General features: G+C 47.2%; 1 protein-coding gene across 4 annotated transcripts in view; it reads left to right on the top strand.

Moving 5' to 3' along the window:
• Positions 1 to 17,368, top strand: part of LOC139374880 (sorbin and SH3 domain-containing protein 2-like) — an 86,414-nt gene that overhangs the window by 52,854 nt on the left and 16,192 nt on the right. For 3 of the 4 annotated variants that reach the window (XM_071116068.1, XM_071116067.1, XM_071116069.1), the window contains 10 exons: positions 151 to 280; positions 1,580 to 1,740; positions 2,929 to 2,995; positions 4,989 to 5,042; positions 5,179 to 5,389; positions 5,669 to 5,783; positions 11,060 to 11,143; positions 12,921 to 12,977; positions 14,906 to 14,958; positions 15,957 to 16,114. In XM_071116068.1, the coding sequence (XP_070972169.1) occupies positions 151 to 280; positions 1,580 to 1,740; positions 2,929 to 2,995; positions 4,989 to 5,042; positions 5,179 to 5,389; positions 5,669 to 5,783; positions 11,060 to 11,143; positions 12,921 to 12,977; positions 14,906 to 14,958; positions 15,957 to 16,114 (1,090 nt within the window). Of the gene's footprint in view, positions 1 to 150; positions 281 to 1,579; positions 1,741 to 2,928; positions 2,996 to 4,988; positions 5,043 to 5,178; positions 5,390 to 5,665; positions 5,784 to 11,059; positions 11,144 to 12,920; positions 12,978 to 14,905; positions 14,959 to 15,956; positions 16,115 to 17,368 lie in introns of all 4 variants that reach the window. The other variant, XM_071116070.1, reaches the window with a different exon arrangement.

The raw sequence follows: 17,368 nt of genomic DNA, 5'->3' as shown, positions 1-17,368 counted from the left end.
AATTCTCAGTACAGAGTCTTCGAGTCTTAATCAGCTGATAACATTATGTGGGTGTCTGTCCCATCACGTTTTGACCACTATAAACGTTGTTTCTTGCAAATGGGAGTGCACTGTTTTTACCCTACTGGTTCTGATGTCCCCCCCCTCCAGGGCCAAGCTATTCAAGTGGCAATGAATGGAGGTGCGCCCCACCCCCAGAGACCGTCCTCACCCCCGGCCTACCCCCCTCTCCCCGCCTCGTTCAGCCCAGGAGGGGTTCACGTGCAGAGTCGGAACGCAGGTGAGAGTGGGGATCCCGACCGTGTCAGCCTGGGCTGATTTTTTTTGATTATTTTTGTAAGCAGGCAGCTGCTCTGCAGTTAACCACAATGCCATATTACTGAGTCTACCTTTAACAAAATAATGAGCACAGAATATGGCTTGACAACCACGACATAACCAAGCACTCTTACGCTAAGAACGATCCTGAACCACAATGTACGCCTCCACACAGAGTATCCCAATTGATAGCCGGTATTCAGATTTCTATGAATTTACACGTCATCAGGCTACTGTGGTGATTTATTTCAACGGCCAGAAATAATGGCCCTTTTTAATGCACTTGTCTAGTTAGTTGATCTAATGGGGACTATTGTTGTTTGCAGGATATGATGTATTTACACCTATTAGAGGCAGAAGGGAAGTACTCGATAGGGGAACACAATGGGAAATGAATTGCTGACAAAGTGAACCTGGCAGTGGGAATATGCTTATCGGGGCATAACTCACATCGGCGTTGCACATCCCTACATGTACTATGATGTACCGTATACACACTGAGTGTATGAAATGTTAGGAACCGCATTCTCTTTCCATGACACAGACTGGCCAGGTGACAGCTATGATCCCTTATTGATGTAACTTGTTAAATTCACTTCAGTCAGTATAGATGAAGGGGGAGGAGACAGGTTAAAGAAGGATTTTTAAGCCTTGAGGCAATCGAGACGTGGATTGTGTATGTGTCATTCAGGGGTTGAATGGGCAAGACAAAATATGTATGTGCCTTTGAACGGGGTGTGGTAGTAGGTGCCATGCGCACCGGTTTGAGTGTGTCAAGAACTGCAATGCTGCTGGGTTTTTCCACTCTAAACAGTTTCCAGTGTGTATCAAGAATGGTCCCACCACCCAAAGGACATCAAGCCAACTTGACACAACTGTGGGAAGCATTGGAGTCAACATGGGCCAGCATCCCTGTGGAACGCTTTCGACACCTTGTAGATTCCCTTCCACCCGACGAATTGAGGCGCGTAACTCAATATTAGGAAGGTGTTCCTAATGTTTGGCATACTCAGTGGATATCTCTAATAAACTGTTTCACCACTACTGTGAAGGGCTTATCCAACATTGTAGATGAGAGGGTGTGTGTGTGTGTGTGGGTGTGTGTGTGTTTGTGTTTTCTGGGCCAGCCCATCCAAATCACTCACATCAGTTCACTGTCCTCTCTTCCATCTTCCATCCCTCTATTCATCCCTTTTTCCCCTCCTCTTCTCTCCCCCTGCACACACTGCACTACACACTGCACTACACACACACCATACAGAAGGTTCAGAGTCGGTGATGTCGGGCCACACCAGCATGAGCAGCACGGTGCCCATCGCCCGCTTTTCAGAGGAGGAGAAGAGGGTGTCGGTCATCAAGGCGCCCCACTACGAGGGCATCGGCCCCGTGGATGACACGGGCATCCCCATCGCCATTCGCACGGTGAGGCGTGGACACACAGGCAGTCATACACACGACAAGACAAGTGGGGGAAAAAACTTTAAGAACACATTTTAAGAAGGCTTAGAAAGTTGTTTTTCATTTTAGTTGGGATGGTTTTCGCTTCAGAGCAGTAAGCCTATATTTCATATCTTGTGGTTGTTGACGGTGGCTCTGTCCCACACGGCACCCTATGCCCTTTATAGTGCACCACTTTTGACCAGAATCCTATGTGGCCTGGCCAAAAGTAGTGCACTGTATGGGGAATAGGGTGCCATTTGGGATGCATGACTCACCATTGTGTGGAGCACCTCTGGCCCTGACTAGCCTTGTCTCCTGTCTGATATGTGAGCAGGACCAAGTGGGAGGAATGCTTTTGAGATGTCAGCAGCTTTAGACCTCTTCTTCAGAGCCCTTTCTCTCTCTCGCTCTGTCTCTCTCTCTATGTACGCTAGCTGTAATTAGGGACTTTGTCAAAGTCCTCGCTATTGTACTACAGGGCAATGAGCAGCCTCTCTCTCTCTCTCTCCTCTCTCCTCTCTCTCCTCTCTCCTCTCTCTTCTCTCTTCTCTCTTCTCTCTTCTCTCTCTCTCTCTCTCTCTCTCTCTCTCTCTCTCTCTCTCTCTCTCTCTCTCTCTCTCTCTCTCTCTCTCTCTCTCTCTCTCTCTCTCTCTCTCTCTCTCTCTCTCTCTCTCTCTCTCAGTACTTCAGACACTAGTCAACACTCTATTGAGAGGCTGTGGATACTAGGAGAGGAGAGGGAGAGAGACCAAAACACAGAGAGAGAGAGAGACAGATGCTGGGTGGAAAATATTTCTGGCCCCTCGCTGGTAACCATGGTATTAGTGGAGGTGTGGCCAAGCTTGGGCCATCCGGGTACGTCTGGTCAAACACACACACACTCTGGACTAGAAATAGACACTTTTCTGCCTAGTCAGGTTCGCGGTGGTGGTCAATGTTATGGACTTGCCATGAGATGAACTTCCCCAGTCACCCGATGACACATGACCGAGTGTGGGACAAGCAAAAGACACATGGCTGTGGACACAGACTTCTCCTTGTCCTGTCCGTCTATCGAGCCGTCTGTCCGCCCCATATGCCTGCCGACGTGTCCGCCCCATATGCCTGCCGACGTGTCCGTCTGTCCGTAGCCTCCATTTGATTTGTGATTTGTTTTCCCTCTCCCCACAGACGGTGGATAGGCCGAAGGACTGGTACAAGACCATGTTCAAGCAGATCCACATGGTTCACAAAGCAGGTGGGGAGAAGTGCACTAGACTGGAGGAGACAGTACAGTGTGTCCATTGCAGTATGTACGGTCAAATCCCACTTCATTTGTCCCATGCGCCTAATACAATACCGTGAAATGCTTACTTTATGGTCTGTCTTTCTTTGCTGTTCACCAAGATTGGTCAAACACCTGGGCTGTGTGTGTGTGTATGCATGCATCATGTGTGTACACTATGTATACAAAAGTATGTGGGACACCCCTTCAAATGAGTGGATTCGGATATTGCAGCCGCACCCGTTGCTGACAGGTGTATAGAATTGAGCACATAGCCATGCAATCTCCATAGACAAACATTGGCAGTAGAATGGCCCCATACTGAAGAGCTCGGCGACTTTCAACATGGCACCGTCATAGGATGCCACCTTTCCAACAAGTCAGTTTGTCAAATTTATGCCCTGCTAGAGCTGCCCCGGTCAACTGTAAGTGCTGTTGTTGTAAAGTGGAATTGTCTAGGAGCAACAATGTCTCAGCCGCGAAGTGGTAGGCCACACAGGCTCACAGAATGGGACCGCCGAGTGCTGAAGCGCGTTTAAACAGTCTGTCCTCGGTTGCAACACTCATTAACGAGTTCCAAACTGCCCTTGGAAGCAACGTCAGCACAATAACTGTTCGTCGGGAGCTTGATGAAATGGGTTTCCATGGCCGAGCAGCCGCAAACAAGCCTAAGATCACCATACGCAATGCCAAGCATCGACCGGATTGGTGTAAAGTTCTGTGGAGTGATGAATCACATTCCACCATCTTGCAGTCCGACGGCCGAATCTTGGTTTGGGAGATGCCAGGAGAACGCTACCTGCCCCAATGCATAGTGCCAACTGTAAAGTTTGGTGGAGGAGGAATAACGGTCTGGGGCTGTTTCTTCATAGTTCGGGCTAGGCCCCTTAGTTCCAGTGAAGGGAAATCTTAACGCTACAGCATATAATGACATTCTAGACGGTTCTCTACTTCCAACTTTGTGGCAAGGCCCTTTCCTGTTTCAGCATGACAATGCCCTCCTGCACAAATCGAGGTCCATACAGAAATGGTTTGTTGAGATCGGTGTGGAAGAAGTTGACTGGCCTTGAGCTCTACTCCATCGAACATTGTTGGGATTAATTGGAACGCAGACTAGACTGCGAGCCAGGCCTAGTCGCCCAACATCGGTGCCCGACTTCGCTAATGCTCTTGTGGCTGAATGGAAGCAAGTCCCCGCAGCAGTGTTCCAACATCTAGTGGAAAGCCTTCCCAGAAGAGTGGAGGCAGTTATAGCAGCTGCATATTAATGCCCATAATTTTGAGATGTTTGACGAGAAGGTGCCCACATACTTTTGGTCATGTAGTGTGTGTGTGTGTGGATGGACATGCATGTATTGTGTTTGTTTGTGTGTGTGGGTTTCTCTCTGTGTGCCCTTGTTAAGCCAGAACATTACAGCTCCACAGAGCCAGAGCTAATTAGAGCGAGAGTGTGGAAGGGGAGAGACCGAGACGAATACAACGAGAGCAATAGAAAGAGGAAGGAGAGAGAGCGAGGGGGATTGAGTGGGAGAAGCAGTGTCTCGTCGAACCTACAGATGCACCGCCGCGATCTCTGCTCCGCTGTGTGGGCGTCACCAAATCAAATAGTCAATACAAGGCATATTTGTTTTTAACAATGCACACACACACACACACACACACACACACACACACACACAGCTCATTGTAGTTCTCAAAGGATAACTTCAATAGTCAGCCCTTTGTTCTCCTCGGTCCTTATACGTTGATCTTCAGTATTCACCTTGCTGATAAGCTACCCAGGGAGCCTTAGTTTGCCCACTGAGGTTTTCCCTGAGGCGGGCAGAATATTTCTGCAGTGATGAAAGTAGAGAATCTGTATGTGTGCGCACAAATGGATGCAGGGGAAAGGGTACTCTCGGCAGGGTGTGTGTGTGTGTGTGCATGTGAGTATGTGTTGTTCTGCTCACCTTCCGTGTTTCTACAGATGACGACTATGCCGACGCGCACAACGCCACATACACTGTCATCGGTGACAGCGGTAAGAGTCTCGATCTCTTATTGACGATTCAAATGTATGCCACTGGTTTGTCACGTTGTCCTGTGTTCAATCACCCGACTTGCAAGAATACTTAGTTTACGACCCCCTTCTCTCTTCCCCCCCCCCCACCCCCCAGACACACATGGTCAGTCCTCCAACCCCACCATGGCATACCCTCCCCCCAGGACACAAACGTACCGGCCCCTGGCCAAGAGTCCGTCGGGCAGCGGAAGCCCCGGGACCTTTAGGGAGCCCTCCCCCGTGCCTCCGCCACCCCCGCCCATGCCCTCCCTCCTCCAGCTGAGGTCCAGAGACAGCGACCGGGAGCGAGACTCGCCCGACACCATGTAAGACACACCGCGGGTCTGGTTTCTCTTTCGCTTGGTCCGAGACCAATGGCTAGCTAGTCTCCATCTTAGGCTTAGACTTAGGCCTAGTCTGCAATGTAGGCCTAGACAAGGGCCTTGGACCCAGGCTTAGTCCTTACCTAGGTCTAGTCCCTTGACACCCCTCACCTTAGGGGTTACCTTAGCCCTAGAGCCTATACCTAGGCTAGTGGTGCGCCTTTGGCATCATCTTAAACTAGGTCCAAGATCACACTGATGTCTTTATTTATTTATTAGCAGGAATCAGTGGGGCCCTCCCGATAGGAAAGTGGACACTAGAAAGTACCGCGCTGAACCCCGGAGTATCTTTGAGTACGAGCCTGGGAAATCATCCGCTCTGGAGCAGGAGAGGCCGGTGAGTGCCCAAAAGCATGTCTGTCACTTTTTAACATTTTTTAATTAGCTTACATCAGGTTGGTTGGGGAGGTGTGTCAAACTCAATTCCTGGAGGGCCGTGTGTTTTGCTGTTTTTTTTTTTGTCATTCCCATTCAGTTGGTGTCCAATTAGACTGCCGGACATAAATGAATTCATCTGACAACCAGGTGAGGGGAGTTCCTAACTAATCAACGGTCTTAACTGATCAATCAACTACAAGGGAGGAGCGAAAATCCGCTGACGCTCAGCCCTCCAGGAATTCAGTTTGACACCCCTGGCCTACATTGTCATTATCCAAGCCATTTAAAACTCCATTACCCATAATCACCCTCTACACCATCCTTGGTTCCTAGTAAGTGAGTGATCTCCAACTCTCGGTCTTGGAGAACTCAATGGATGTGTAGGATTTTGTTCCTGCCCAGCATGAATACACCCGATTCCAGATAGTAAGAACCAGAGTGTATCAGCGATGTGTTTTAGAGCTGGGTTGGAACAAAACCCTCTACACACAAAGGCTCTGTCTACTGGAACAGAGTCGGAGACCCCTGACCTCCGCTCTAGGAAGAAGCCTTTAGAGGTACTGTACCTGAACCATTAGAGGGATCAACACATTTCTATGAAGCGTTCTGAAGTGGTCCAACTTACTGCTTGTTAAGGTTGAGTAAGGAAGCAATTATATAATAGTTAGATTTTTAAGCTCGAGGGGGGATTTATCCTCGAAAGGGGTATTTTTAGAAAAGGTAGTGGCCTTTGAATATGAATGATATAGATGCTCTCTTAGGGAACTTTTTTCACATTTTGTTACAGCCTTATTTTTAAATGGTTTAAATCACTTTTTTTCCCCTTATCAATCTACACGAAATAACCCATAATGACAAAGCGAAAACAAGTTTGAAACTCGAAATTGAGCTCGGGTGCATCCTGTTTCGATTGATGGTACAGTGGATGCACAGGGATTTCTCATATGGAACAGAAAGCAAGATGCCCTTTTTTGGCGTCAAAGGTTTACCCGTGCCGAACTGTTTGTTTAGTATGCCTTAGAATGCGTCTCAGCCAATCACAATGCTTGTTTTGACCAACCTGTTGTTGAATATCGTTTTTGTATAATTTCTCTAGTGTTTCCTCAAAGTATTTCAGTGACCTTTAACAAAAATGAAAGGGACCGCAAAGGGTTGGAATCTTCTTCACACTCCGTCTGTCTGTCACCCATTGGTAAACCTCCGCCTTATCTCAGTTCACTGGTCACGATGGCAACACCCACCCGTAGCACGCGCTCCAGTAGGTGTATCTCACTGATCATCCCTAAAGCCAACACCTCATTTGGCCGCCTTTCGTTCCAGTTCTCTGCTGCCTGTGACTGGAACGAATTGCAAAAATCGCTGAAGTTGGAGACTTTTATCTCCCTCACCAACTTCAAACATCTGCTATCTGAGCAGCTAAACGATCGCTGCAGCTGTACATAGTCTATCGGTAAATAGCCCACCCAATTTTACCTACCTCATCCCCATACTGTTTATATTTATTTACTTTTCTGCTCTTTTGCACACCAATATCTCTACCTGTACATAACCATCTGATCATTTATCACTCCAGTGTTAATCTGCAAAATTGTAATTATTCGCCTACCTCCTCATGCCTTTTGCACACAATGTATATAGACTATTTTTTTTCTACTGTGTTAATTGTTTACTCCATGTGTAACTGTGTTGTTGTCTGTTCACACTGCTGTGCTTTATCTTGGCCAGGTCGCAGTTGTAAATGAGAACTTGTTCTCAACTAGCCTACCTGGTTAAATAAAGGTGAAATAAAAATAAAAAATAAAATTGTATTGTCCAGGCTGGGGCTAATTGCTACATGGAATTGAGGGCAAGAGGTGAAGTTGTGATAGCGGTGATAGTTGTGTATTGTATGAGCTGTATTGGACTGGCCAACCCTCCTGGAGATCCTGTCGCTATGCAGGGTTTTGCTCCAACCCTGTTGTAACCCACCTGATTCGGTTTGGAGCAACGTCTTGCCGGAGGGTAGCTCTCCAGGAGGAGGGTCGGCCACCCACGTGCTAGTCTGTCTGCTCTATGGACTTGAGGGTGATCGGTTAGGAGAACGAGAGGGAGGTAAAGGAGGAGGGGAATGAAAGAGGGAACTCTTCTGAAGTTAAGGATGATTAGCTTAAAGCAGTCAAAAACGTGTTTAGTATCTGCAATCATTCACATGATTTTCCTGTGTTTCTATATATATTTCCACGCTATGAGGTTGGAATAAAACTGAAATTGTGGAAATTATGATGATATCCTTTTAGTGTAAGAGCTGTTTGAAAAGGCTGCCTGAAATGTATGCCTGTTCTAGTGGGATGGAGTTTTGACCTGCCTGGTGACATCACCAGGTGGTAAATTAGTTAATAGACCAATAAGAAAGAGTTCCAAACCTCTCTGCCAATAACAGGTAGTTTTCAGTTTTCCCCCTCCCCACTCAGACCACTACCAGACAGCTAGCTAATGTCTTGCTTGAGAAATTGCTCTTTGCTAAGAGAAGATATTTTTTGTTTCTTTTTGAACATTTGAATTGAAAACAGTCACAGTGTGGCACTTAATTGTGACCCAGAAATGATTTGATATTGAGATTAAAAAGGGACAACACAACCGTTTTTAATGTCTTTAGACCGGTTCTCCAGAACTACATTGCTTCCTGCCGGGCACCCAAATCCCTATAGAAGTGTTATTCAAAGTCTCGGGCCAACTGCCCTATAGTGTATAGGGAATAGAGAGCCATTTGGCACACACACTAATGTGGGAATTAATCCAAGTAGAGCACAGGGAGAGGAGCAGGCGTGGGGGGAATATCACTGAGTCAGGGAAGTCTATAATGCAGGGTGAGCTATAGGCTCCCTCATGCATCCCAACCACGCCGTCTCGTTCCCTGTTTCTCTCTAAGAACGCCACAATAAACCATGTTTCTAGCCTCCGTCGCATCACCGTGTTTGTTTCTGGTCGTGGTGTGGGTCTCTCCGCTGCTGTTGGAAAAACCAGTTCACACACATCACGTCTCTGTCTGGGTATGGCCTTCCATAAAGAAGGCTGTTGTTAACATCTTGTGGTCCACTTCTTGGATGGAAGTCTGATCACTGCCAGTGAGCGCAAAGACTGGAGGTCTGTGGGTAGCTACTAGCATGCTAGCAGATACTGTGTCCATAGACCCCCAGTCATTGCACTAACGCTAGTGTCCATTGACTCGCAGTCACCTCTAACTTCCTTCGTGCTGGACGCAGAGACCATAAAAATGGTATCGCACGTGTTCGTCTGACTCATTGCCAAAATCCCAAAGTATCCCTTTTTAAATAGCTCGTAGACGTGGGTCACCCAGCGAGGGCTGGGGCTCAGCTGAGACAGCTGGTAAAAGGCACCAGTGTTCTGGCCTTGTGGCATGAAGTAGCCAGTGGTGTGGCTGGTTACCCTCTGTAGACGTCTGGTACTCTACTTTCTTCTGGGCACGGCCCACATAGAGCCGCCTCCCATTCAGCTCCTTCCTATTCATTTTATGGACCACCTAAGGAGGTCAGATTTACTCCAATTAGACAGAGAGGTATTCGTGAGACTACACTCCCCTCCACAGTGCAGTTCACCTCTTCCTGAGCTAAAGTAGCTGATTTGCAAGTCCAATACACAATGCACTTCCAAGATGGCCAATAAAAGTGGGCAGCCTTTTCCCCCCAGCAGCTCATAAACTACATTTCCCAGGAGACACTGGGGGTGGTAAATGTCACAGCCAAGCCTGCAGTGTGCTGGGCACTGCAGTGAATCACTCCTCTGCTCCAAGGTAAACCTCATTGAGAGTGACTGAGGAATAAGGCCCAGAACTGGCGTGTAGGAGACGTTCTAGCTGTAAGTCATTCAGGAGAGGAGGTGGGAGAGCAAGAGTTTCTGTATGTTCAGTTAAGGTGAGTTTTTGCTCCAGGTATAAAAGTGAACTTTTAATATTAAGCTCAGAGTACAGAGTATTGGGCAGAGTACACGGTGAAGGTTTAAATTAGACTTTGAGAAAGAATCCAGCCAAGTAATTTATTATAACAGTTAAACCAACGTTACTTTTATTTTTACCTCATTTACTCGGGGCCATGCTCAGCAGGATGAAGTGGTGTGCAACGTTTAATTCAATGGATGTTCAGAAACAGCACCATAATCAGTCGAATGTTGTGATTGTCATTTCCCAGAGGGCGATTTTGTATGATGTGCTGCACAAGTTTGGATTTCAGAATGGTCATAACCATATTGATCAGGTCACACGCCGCCACACCGACCAAACGAGAGCAAACGAACCCCGGAAAACGGTTGAAAAACGGCGCACTCAGCGTTTTTGCACTCAACCGGGGCGCGTTCAGCAGGACCTAACGTTTTGGAATGTTCTAATAGGAATATGCTTTGTAGAGTAAACATGACTCTGACATGTAAAATAAGGAATCACGTTGGCTCTGTATCTGAAACGTTTGATCACGTTCGGCCACTGAACGTGGCCCCGGTGTGCCGAAATGAACCAGAGTTGTCGGGCTTTATGACAGGAAGATATTGCCCTCTGCTGTAGTAGTTTAAACATTACAACACTTTTTTTCTGCTCTGGTTTGGTGCTTTATAGTGAGCGACTGGTGAGGAGAGCGTGTGTGTTGTCACACACTAAATCAAATCAAATGTATTTATATAGCCCTTCGTACATCAGCTGATATATCAAAGTGCTGTACAGAAACCCAGCCTAATACCCCAAACAGCAAGCAATGCAGGTGTAGAAGCACAGTGGCTAGGAAAAACTCCCTAGAAAGGCCAGAACCTAGGAAGAAACCTAGAGAGGAACCAGGCTATGAGGGGTGGCCGGTCCTCTTCTGGCTGTGCCAGGTGGAGATTATAACAGAACATGGCCAAGATGTTCAAATGTTCATAAATGACCAGCATGGTCAAATAATAATAATCACAGTAGTTGTCGAGGGTGCAGCAAGTCAGCACCTCAGGAGTAAATGTTAGTGTTTTTTTTTGGGGGGGGGGGGGGGGGGGGGGGGGGGGGTGTAATGGTGTGTGCCCTGGTTAGCAACACTGTTTTTGTCTCTTTACCCTGGTGTTAAACTCTCCATCTGGACCCACCCTTCTTTACCCATCAGCCCCTGCAGCTTGGTGCTGCACACCCTATCCTAACCATGAGATCCATATTTCTCTCTGTGCTTTCTGTTCCTCCTCTCTCTCCCTCCCTCTTTCTCTGTCACCCTCCACTCTCTCCAGACCTATAAGCTAAACCCAGATGACATAGATTTAGAGAACGAGCCTTGGTATAAGTTCTTCTCCGAGCTGGAGTTCGGCCGTCCGGTAAGTGAGGGTCCGTAACTCCCACCTCGGCACCCCTCCGCCTTAGGTATACCCCCCCCCCCCCCCCCCCCACTCCCTTCTACCCGTTCAGTCTTCACCCCACTGTAGCTAGGTGGGAACAATGTAGTCCAGGAGTCGTCCAACTCTCGGCCTGGAGAGCTAGTGGGTATGCAGGCTTTTGTTCCAGCCCAGCAGTAACACAACTGATTCACACGAAAGGCTGTTTGTTTTATTTCGCAACGCATAATCGGTCTTCAGTCTGGACAGAGACTGGGCCTGAATCAGGTGTGTTAGTGCTGAGTTGGAACAAAGGCCTGTGCGCCAGTAGCTCTCCAGGAGCTTGAGTCTGGGGGCCCTTCCTGTTGTAGTTGCTTCGGCATGCTGTTGGGTGCTGGGTGCTCTGGCAAGTCGCCTGTTGTGTGCAGCTCCTTGTGACTGGTCTGCTTGTGTCTCCGCGTCTTGGTGAATTGGTTTTGCGTAGTGTGGCTGTCTCGTTATCAGCTGGCCCTGCGACACATTGAAAGCTCAAACACTGCAAAACAAAACGGAAGTCCCAAATTAATATGGATTGGTCCTTTTTTTTAATCACAAAAATTGTCCTAGAAAGGGGTGGGACCTCTTTTCCTACATTGTATAATTTGCTATTTTTCGCTAACAAAATGCAGGTTCTTTTGCAGTGTGTGCTTACCGTTGTTGATAAACTCGTGGAGCAGCCGGTAGAACTGAGCAGAACCGAGATCAATCGAAACGACATGCAAAAATCAACAAACGAGTCCCCAGCATCTGGTCAGAGCGTCGTTCTGCACCGTTCTTCATGCTCCTCTTGTATGTTGCAGCTTTGTGTGGTTTCTTTCTGCTTGCTCGTTTAGGCATTTTGGTTCCTACCTACCTCTTCTCCTGAAGTGTCAACTCGTTCACTCCTCCTAAACGTCAGGCGACCTATGGGATTAATGGTATTGGATTGGTTTAAACTTGGGCTGGATTGAGTTCCCGTGTTCCACCATATTCCTTGCCCCGTCCCATTCCTTTGGAAATCCACGAGAGGAAGTGTACAAGTGCACACTTTTTGGGGGAGAAGGGCGAGAAACACTCTGTTTGTTCTAAGTCGGTCTGTTGTTAGGTCGAGGAAGTTGACTTGATTCGGAATGTTCAGCTCGAAATATGCAGCCTAGAAAAGACACGACTCTGATGTCATGCAGAATAAGGAACGCCCAGGTTTCTGTACCACATTTCCATCTGTAATATTATTTATGTTGCACTCTGACCCCACCACTGAGTAAACCCTACACAACATAGAAAAGGTTCCTTAATGCGCATGGCTGGAGGTTAGTTTTGAGAGGGATGGTTCCACCAACGTCATGTTTTAGCTCGTCTGTCTTCACAACTGAATCACTGCACTGTAGTGCATATATGCCCTTTCACTCTGCTTTCTGCCTCTTTGCTCTCACAATCTGCATGTCTGTGTGTGCTCGCGCGTGCGTGTTGCTTCGTGGTTATGGGTTTGTAGATGTGCCTAGCAGTAGTGAGTGTGTGTTGGAGCTCACATAATGTACTAGGTGTGTTCAAATTGGCTTAATCATAACTGCAGTGTGTGTGTGTGTGTGTGCAGCGTGTCTGAAACTCGTCAGTCTTCAGTTCCTCTGTGCTCTAACGGATGTCACTTTCCTCTCTCCACCTCGTCTTCTCTCCCCCATGACGCCACTGCCTCTCCTCCACCACTCCATCTTCACCTCCTCCTCCTCCTCCTCTTCCTCCTCACCGCTGCTTGGGGCTCAAGCCTCCTAAAAAACGGCTGGATTATAATCCAGACATCTGCTCTGGCCGACTCACCGAGGTAAACATTGGCATTCATCAGCATTGTGGGATTGGGAGGATTGGGTGGGAGTTGAATAGCCTGGTTCCAGAAAATTCTGTGCTGTTTTGCCAACTCCTTGTCACGCCAAACTCGTTAGGCATGACTAAGGCTGCAAAATCCTACTGACTTCCCCAAAATTCCAGTTTTCCAGAAATCCTGGATGGAAGACTCCTGGAGTATCGAGGGAAGAAGCAGGAAATCCGGGAATCCTCTAACCAGGATTTCTGGAAAACTAGGGAATTTATGGAAAGAGACTGGAATTGTGCAACCCTGGGCACGGCAATTCCATAAGGAGTTTAACGCAAACCTTGCTAATCAACTGCAGTCTTAAATTGCTTTGTTGCTGATCACCTACATGTTGTGTGATTTGGATGAAAACCACCATGCTTACTGTGACTATACATTTTATTAGGCCACCTTACGTCGACACAGGCACAATATGTACCTACATTGTAATTACACTGTAATTACACCTATGTCACTAGAGGACTGATGGGGACAGTTGTCACCATGTATAGTACACCACAGCAGGACATTTTCATATTTCAGCATCTATATCAGTCATATATCAGTCATTAGTCATCTCTTTATTGCATCTTCAACTGCCTGCATTTACAATGGCCTCTCTGCTAGTGACTCAATTCAGTGTGTTTATTACTAGGTATAAACCGGCTGGTTCGAGCCCTGAATGGTGATTGTCAGTTCTAATTACATTTGTAACCGGTTTATAATGGCAATAAAGCACCTCAGGGGTTTGTGGTATATGGCCAATATACCACGGCTAAGGACTGTGTCCAGACACTCCGCGTTGTGTCGTACATAAGAACAGCCCCAAGCCGTGGTATAATGGCCATATAGCACACCTCCTCGGGCCTTATGTCTTCATTATAAACTGGGTGGTTTGAGCCCTGAATGCTGATTGGCTGACAGCCGTGGTATATCAGACTCTATACCATGGTTATGACAAAACATGTATTTTTACTGCTTTAATTACATTGGTAACCAGTTAATAATAGCACCTTGGGGGTTTGTGGTATATGGCGAGTATACCACGGCTAAGGGCCGTGTCCAGGCACTCCGCGATGTGTTGTGCCCAAGAACAGCACTTAGCCGTGGTCTATTGGCCATATACAACACCACCTCGTGCCTTATTGCTTAAATATAACAGTATAAACAGTACTGCACTTATGTATTTCCAATATACTCGTGAAAAACTTACTCTACTCATGATGTCTATCAATTTATCTTTCTCTCTCTCGCTATATCGCGATCTAATTGATCTGTTGACAGCTTATTATTGATGTGACTCAAGACTGTATGAATTATATAGGTTGCTGTCAACCCATGTATATCATGTCAGATGTAAAGCTCATATTTGAATAGGTCCTCTTTGGGATTCAATATGTATCTGCTGATCTGGGGTCGGTTTTCCTGTTGGAATCAAAACGAATAAGATGATATGGACAGAGAGGACCTGATCCTAGATCAGCACAGGGCTCAGGTCTGTCGTTTTATGCTTTGTTACCACATGGAGCCAATCCAATGATCCAAAGAGTGCATTTCGGATCTTTCGGGGGCGCGTCTTCGTCTCCTCTCTCTCGCTCTCCCCTTTAGTGCTTCACTTCACTCGTGGCCTTTCTCCCTCCTGAAAGAACCCCTCAAACAGGCCACGGTCAGAGTTCAACAGAATCAGCGGTCACTGCTCTCAGCGCCACCGGCAGGCCCATCCGAGCTTCCATACACACGCCATGTGGAACCTACCTCCGTCATGCCGTCAGCCGGGGGAGCGTTTTGAGCGTGGCGGGCTGAGCATTGTGTGTACCACCGCCGCCTCCTCCTCCACCAGTCTTTGTCCGTGCGGCGCTCACTCTTCCTCTCCCTCCCTTTTGTTGTCTGCCCTCTTTCAGACGTCGCTGTACTTCACTCCCACTGCTGACCGGGTTCCAGAGAGGCCGGCGAGGTGAGTCTTCAATCTCTCTCTCTCTCATATTATATCCTTCACAAGGACACTCAGTGTTTTTGTAGCTCTGTTGATTGAACATACGTCGTTGTGGGTTTGTGTCAATGTGTGTGTGACGGGTGACTCTCCCCACACACACCCTGCATACATTATCCACTCTGCCTATTGATTCTGTCCTTCAACCCTGTCCCTCTTCTCCTCCCCTGCTCCTCCCATTCCCTTTCACCGATGCTAGGCTTAATCTGTTCGATTGGCTCCGAGTGAATGGGATGTTTGAAAAGAGGATGTTATTCGTGGAAGGCTGACTGGGATTCTATTCTGTGTAGTTGAAAGGCTAGTAGCCTGTTTAACCCACACTAGAAGTCTTGATCTGAAGGCTTTTGTTGAGAGTTAGATTGGGAGAGGTTTACATATAGGAAAGGCACAGCCGAGCCCCGGGTTCGGCCGACTGACTCTCTCGTCGCCAGGGGTCATGTGTAGTCCGGAGTCGGCGCAGGTTCTAGGGCAAATTTTAAGGAGCAATAGCAGTCGTTCTCCGTCATCCTATTGTGAATTGAATTGACGGGGATGACGTTTTCATGAAATAGTCAAGTTCAACAACTTCTTTTAAAGGTCTATTTTTCCCGCTTTCTTTTGTTCCTTGTTAAGGGTCTCTTTGTTGATCCACAAAAGGGCGACGAACGCTATTATACCAGAGGGAATTGTGACCCAGGATATTATATGAACTGGGTCAAAGGAACCATCTGTCATTTTTCCTTGAATTGAAATAGTAATTGAGGTGTGAGAGTAGTTGGCGCTACATTTCCCAACGTATCTTGTTTTGTTCCAAACAAAGTGGTGGGGCTTTCGCTGGGCTGAAACTCAGGCCCCGTTCGAATTATTGGAGAACTTACTTCCTCCCTTGAAGTAGTAACTGATTTTAGAAATAATGACTGAACAGGTGACAGACTGTGGGATTGTGGCTTTAAAACCGCGTGTTCTATCACTTTGTGTTCCAGTGCTGCCAGTGACTACAGGAAGAGGAGGAAGTCGGAGCCGTCAGGTGACCAGGGCAAGAACCAGGTCTCCCCAAAACAACTGGACCCTTACAGAGGCAGCAGCACACTGAGGAAACCAGCCACACGCTCCTCCCCCTCCTCCCCCTCCAGAGCCAAAGGTACACAACACACACACACACACAAAGGCAAACAGAGAGACGTATGTGCACGCACACACACACTCACGCATAAATAGGCATATACACACATGCACACACTGGATCTCTATAGAGCCTGCACCCTGAGGAAACCGGCCATGAATGAGAAACCCATAAAGGACACGCACACACTCAATACAATCAACCTTCCTCGCTTCCGATGTGTAAGCACTCTCAAACACACACACACACACACACACACTCAGTACAATCAACCTTCCTCTCTTCCGATGTATAAGCATTCTCAAACGCACACACTCAAAAACACACAAACTCAATCTTAACAACTTCTCCCTTGCAGATGTACAAGCATTCATAAACACACGCTCGCGCACATATATATACACACACACACACACACACACATTCTCTGTGCTCACTCGCTCTATGCCCGACAGCAATCAGACCGTACACAAGTCCACTGAGAGACAAATCTCCTCTTCTCACGCTATGCTGAGGGCCTCTTCCAGGTCAAGGAGCATCCAGCACAGTCTAAATAGCCTTGTGTTGACACTGTAAACAAATGACCATGTTCCACGAGCTAATGGGAACGTTCTAACTCAGTGTTTCTCAGTCCAATTCAGGGGGTGCACATTTTTGTCTTAGCCCAGCGCTAACATTCCAGTGTTTTTAATTGCTATATTGTAATTACTTAGCCACCATGGCCTATTTATTGCCTTACCTCTCTTATCCTACCTCATTTCCACATGCTGTTTATAGATTTTTCTACTGTATTATTGACTACGTTTTGTTTATTCCATGTGTAACTCTGTTGTATGTGTCAAACTGCTTTGCTTTATCTTGGCCAGGTCACAGTTGTAAATGAGCACTTGTTCTCAACTAGCCTACCTGGTTAAATAAAGGTGAAATACAAAAATAAATCAATAAAAAATGAACATAGCCAATGGATGAAATCTGCTAGGATTACAGGCTAACGCTAACACATGCCCCAAACAAATCGACATGTCAAGTCAACATATAACCACGCTGTTGATTAGTCGAGTCTGGTGTGTGATTACGGGGCTGGAGCAAAAATGTGAACCCCCCTACCCCCGTCGGAACCCCCCCCCCCCTCCCCCCCAAGAATGGATTGTGAAATAAAGTCTGTTGTGTGGTGTCTAATTCCGTTCATTATGTTCACAGGTTTTGTCTCTCATAGTGTGGTGACAACAGAAAATATTAGTGTTTCGTCATCTTTTGGGTTACTGCCTTTGT

Source organism: Oncorhynchus clarkii, chromosome 19 (genome assembly GCF_045791955.1).
Source record: "Oncorhynchus clarkii lewisi isolate Uvic-CL-2024 chromosome 19, UVic_Ocla_1.0, whole genome shotgun sequence".
Classification (NCBI taxonomy): domain Eukaryota; kingdom Metazoa; phylum Chordata; class Actinopteri; order Salmoniformes; family Salmonidae; genus Oncorhynchus; species Oncorhynchus clarkii.
This window is presented reverse-complemented; position numbering and strand designations above follow the sequence as displayed.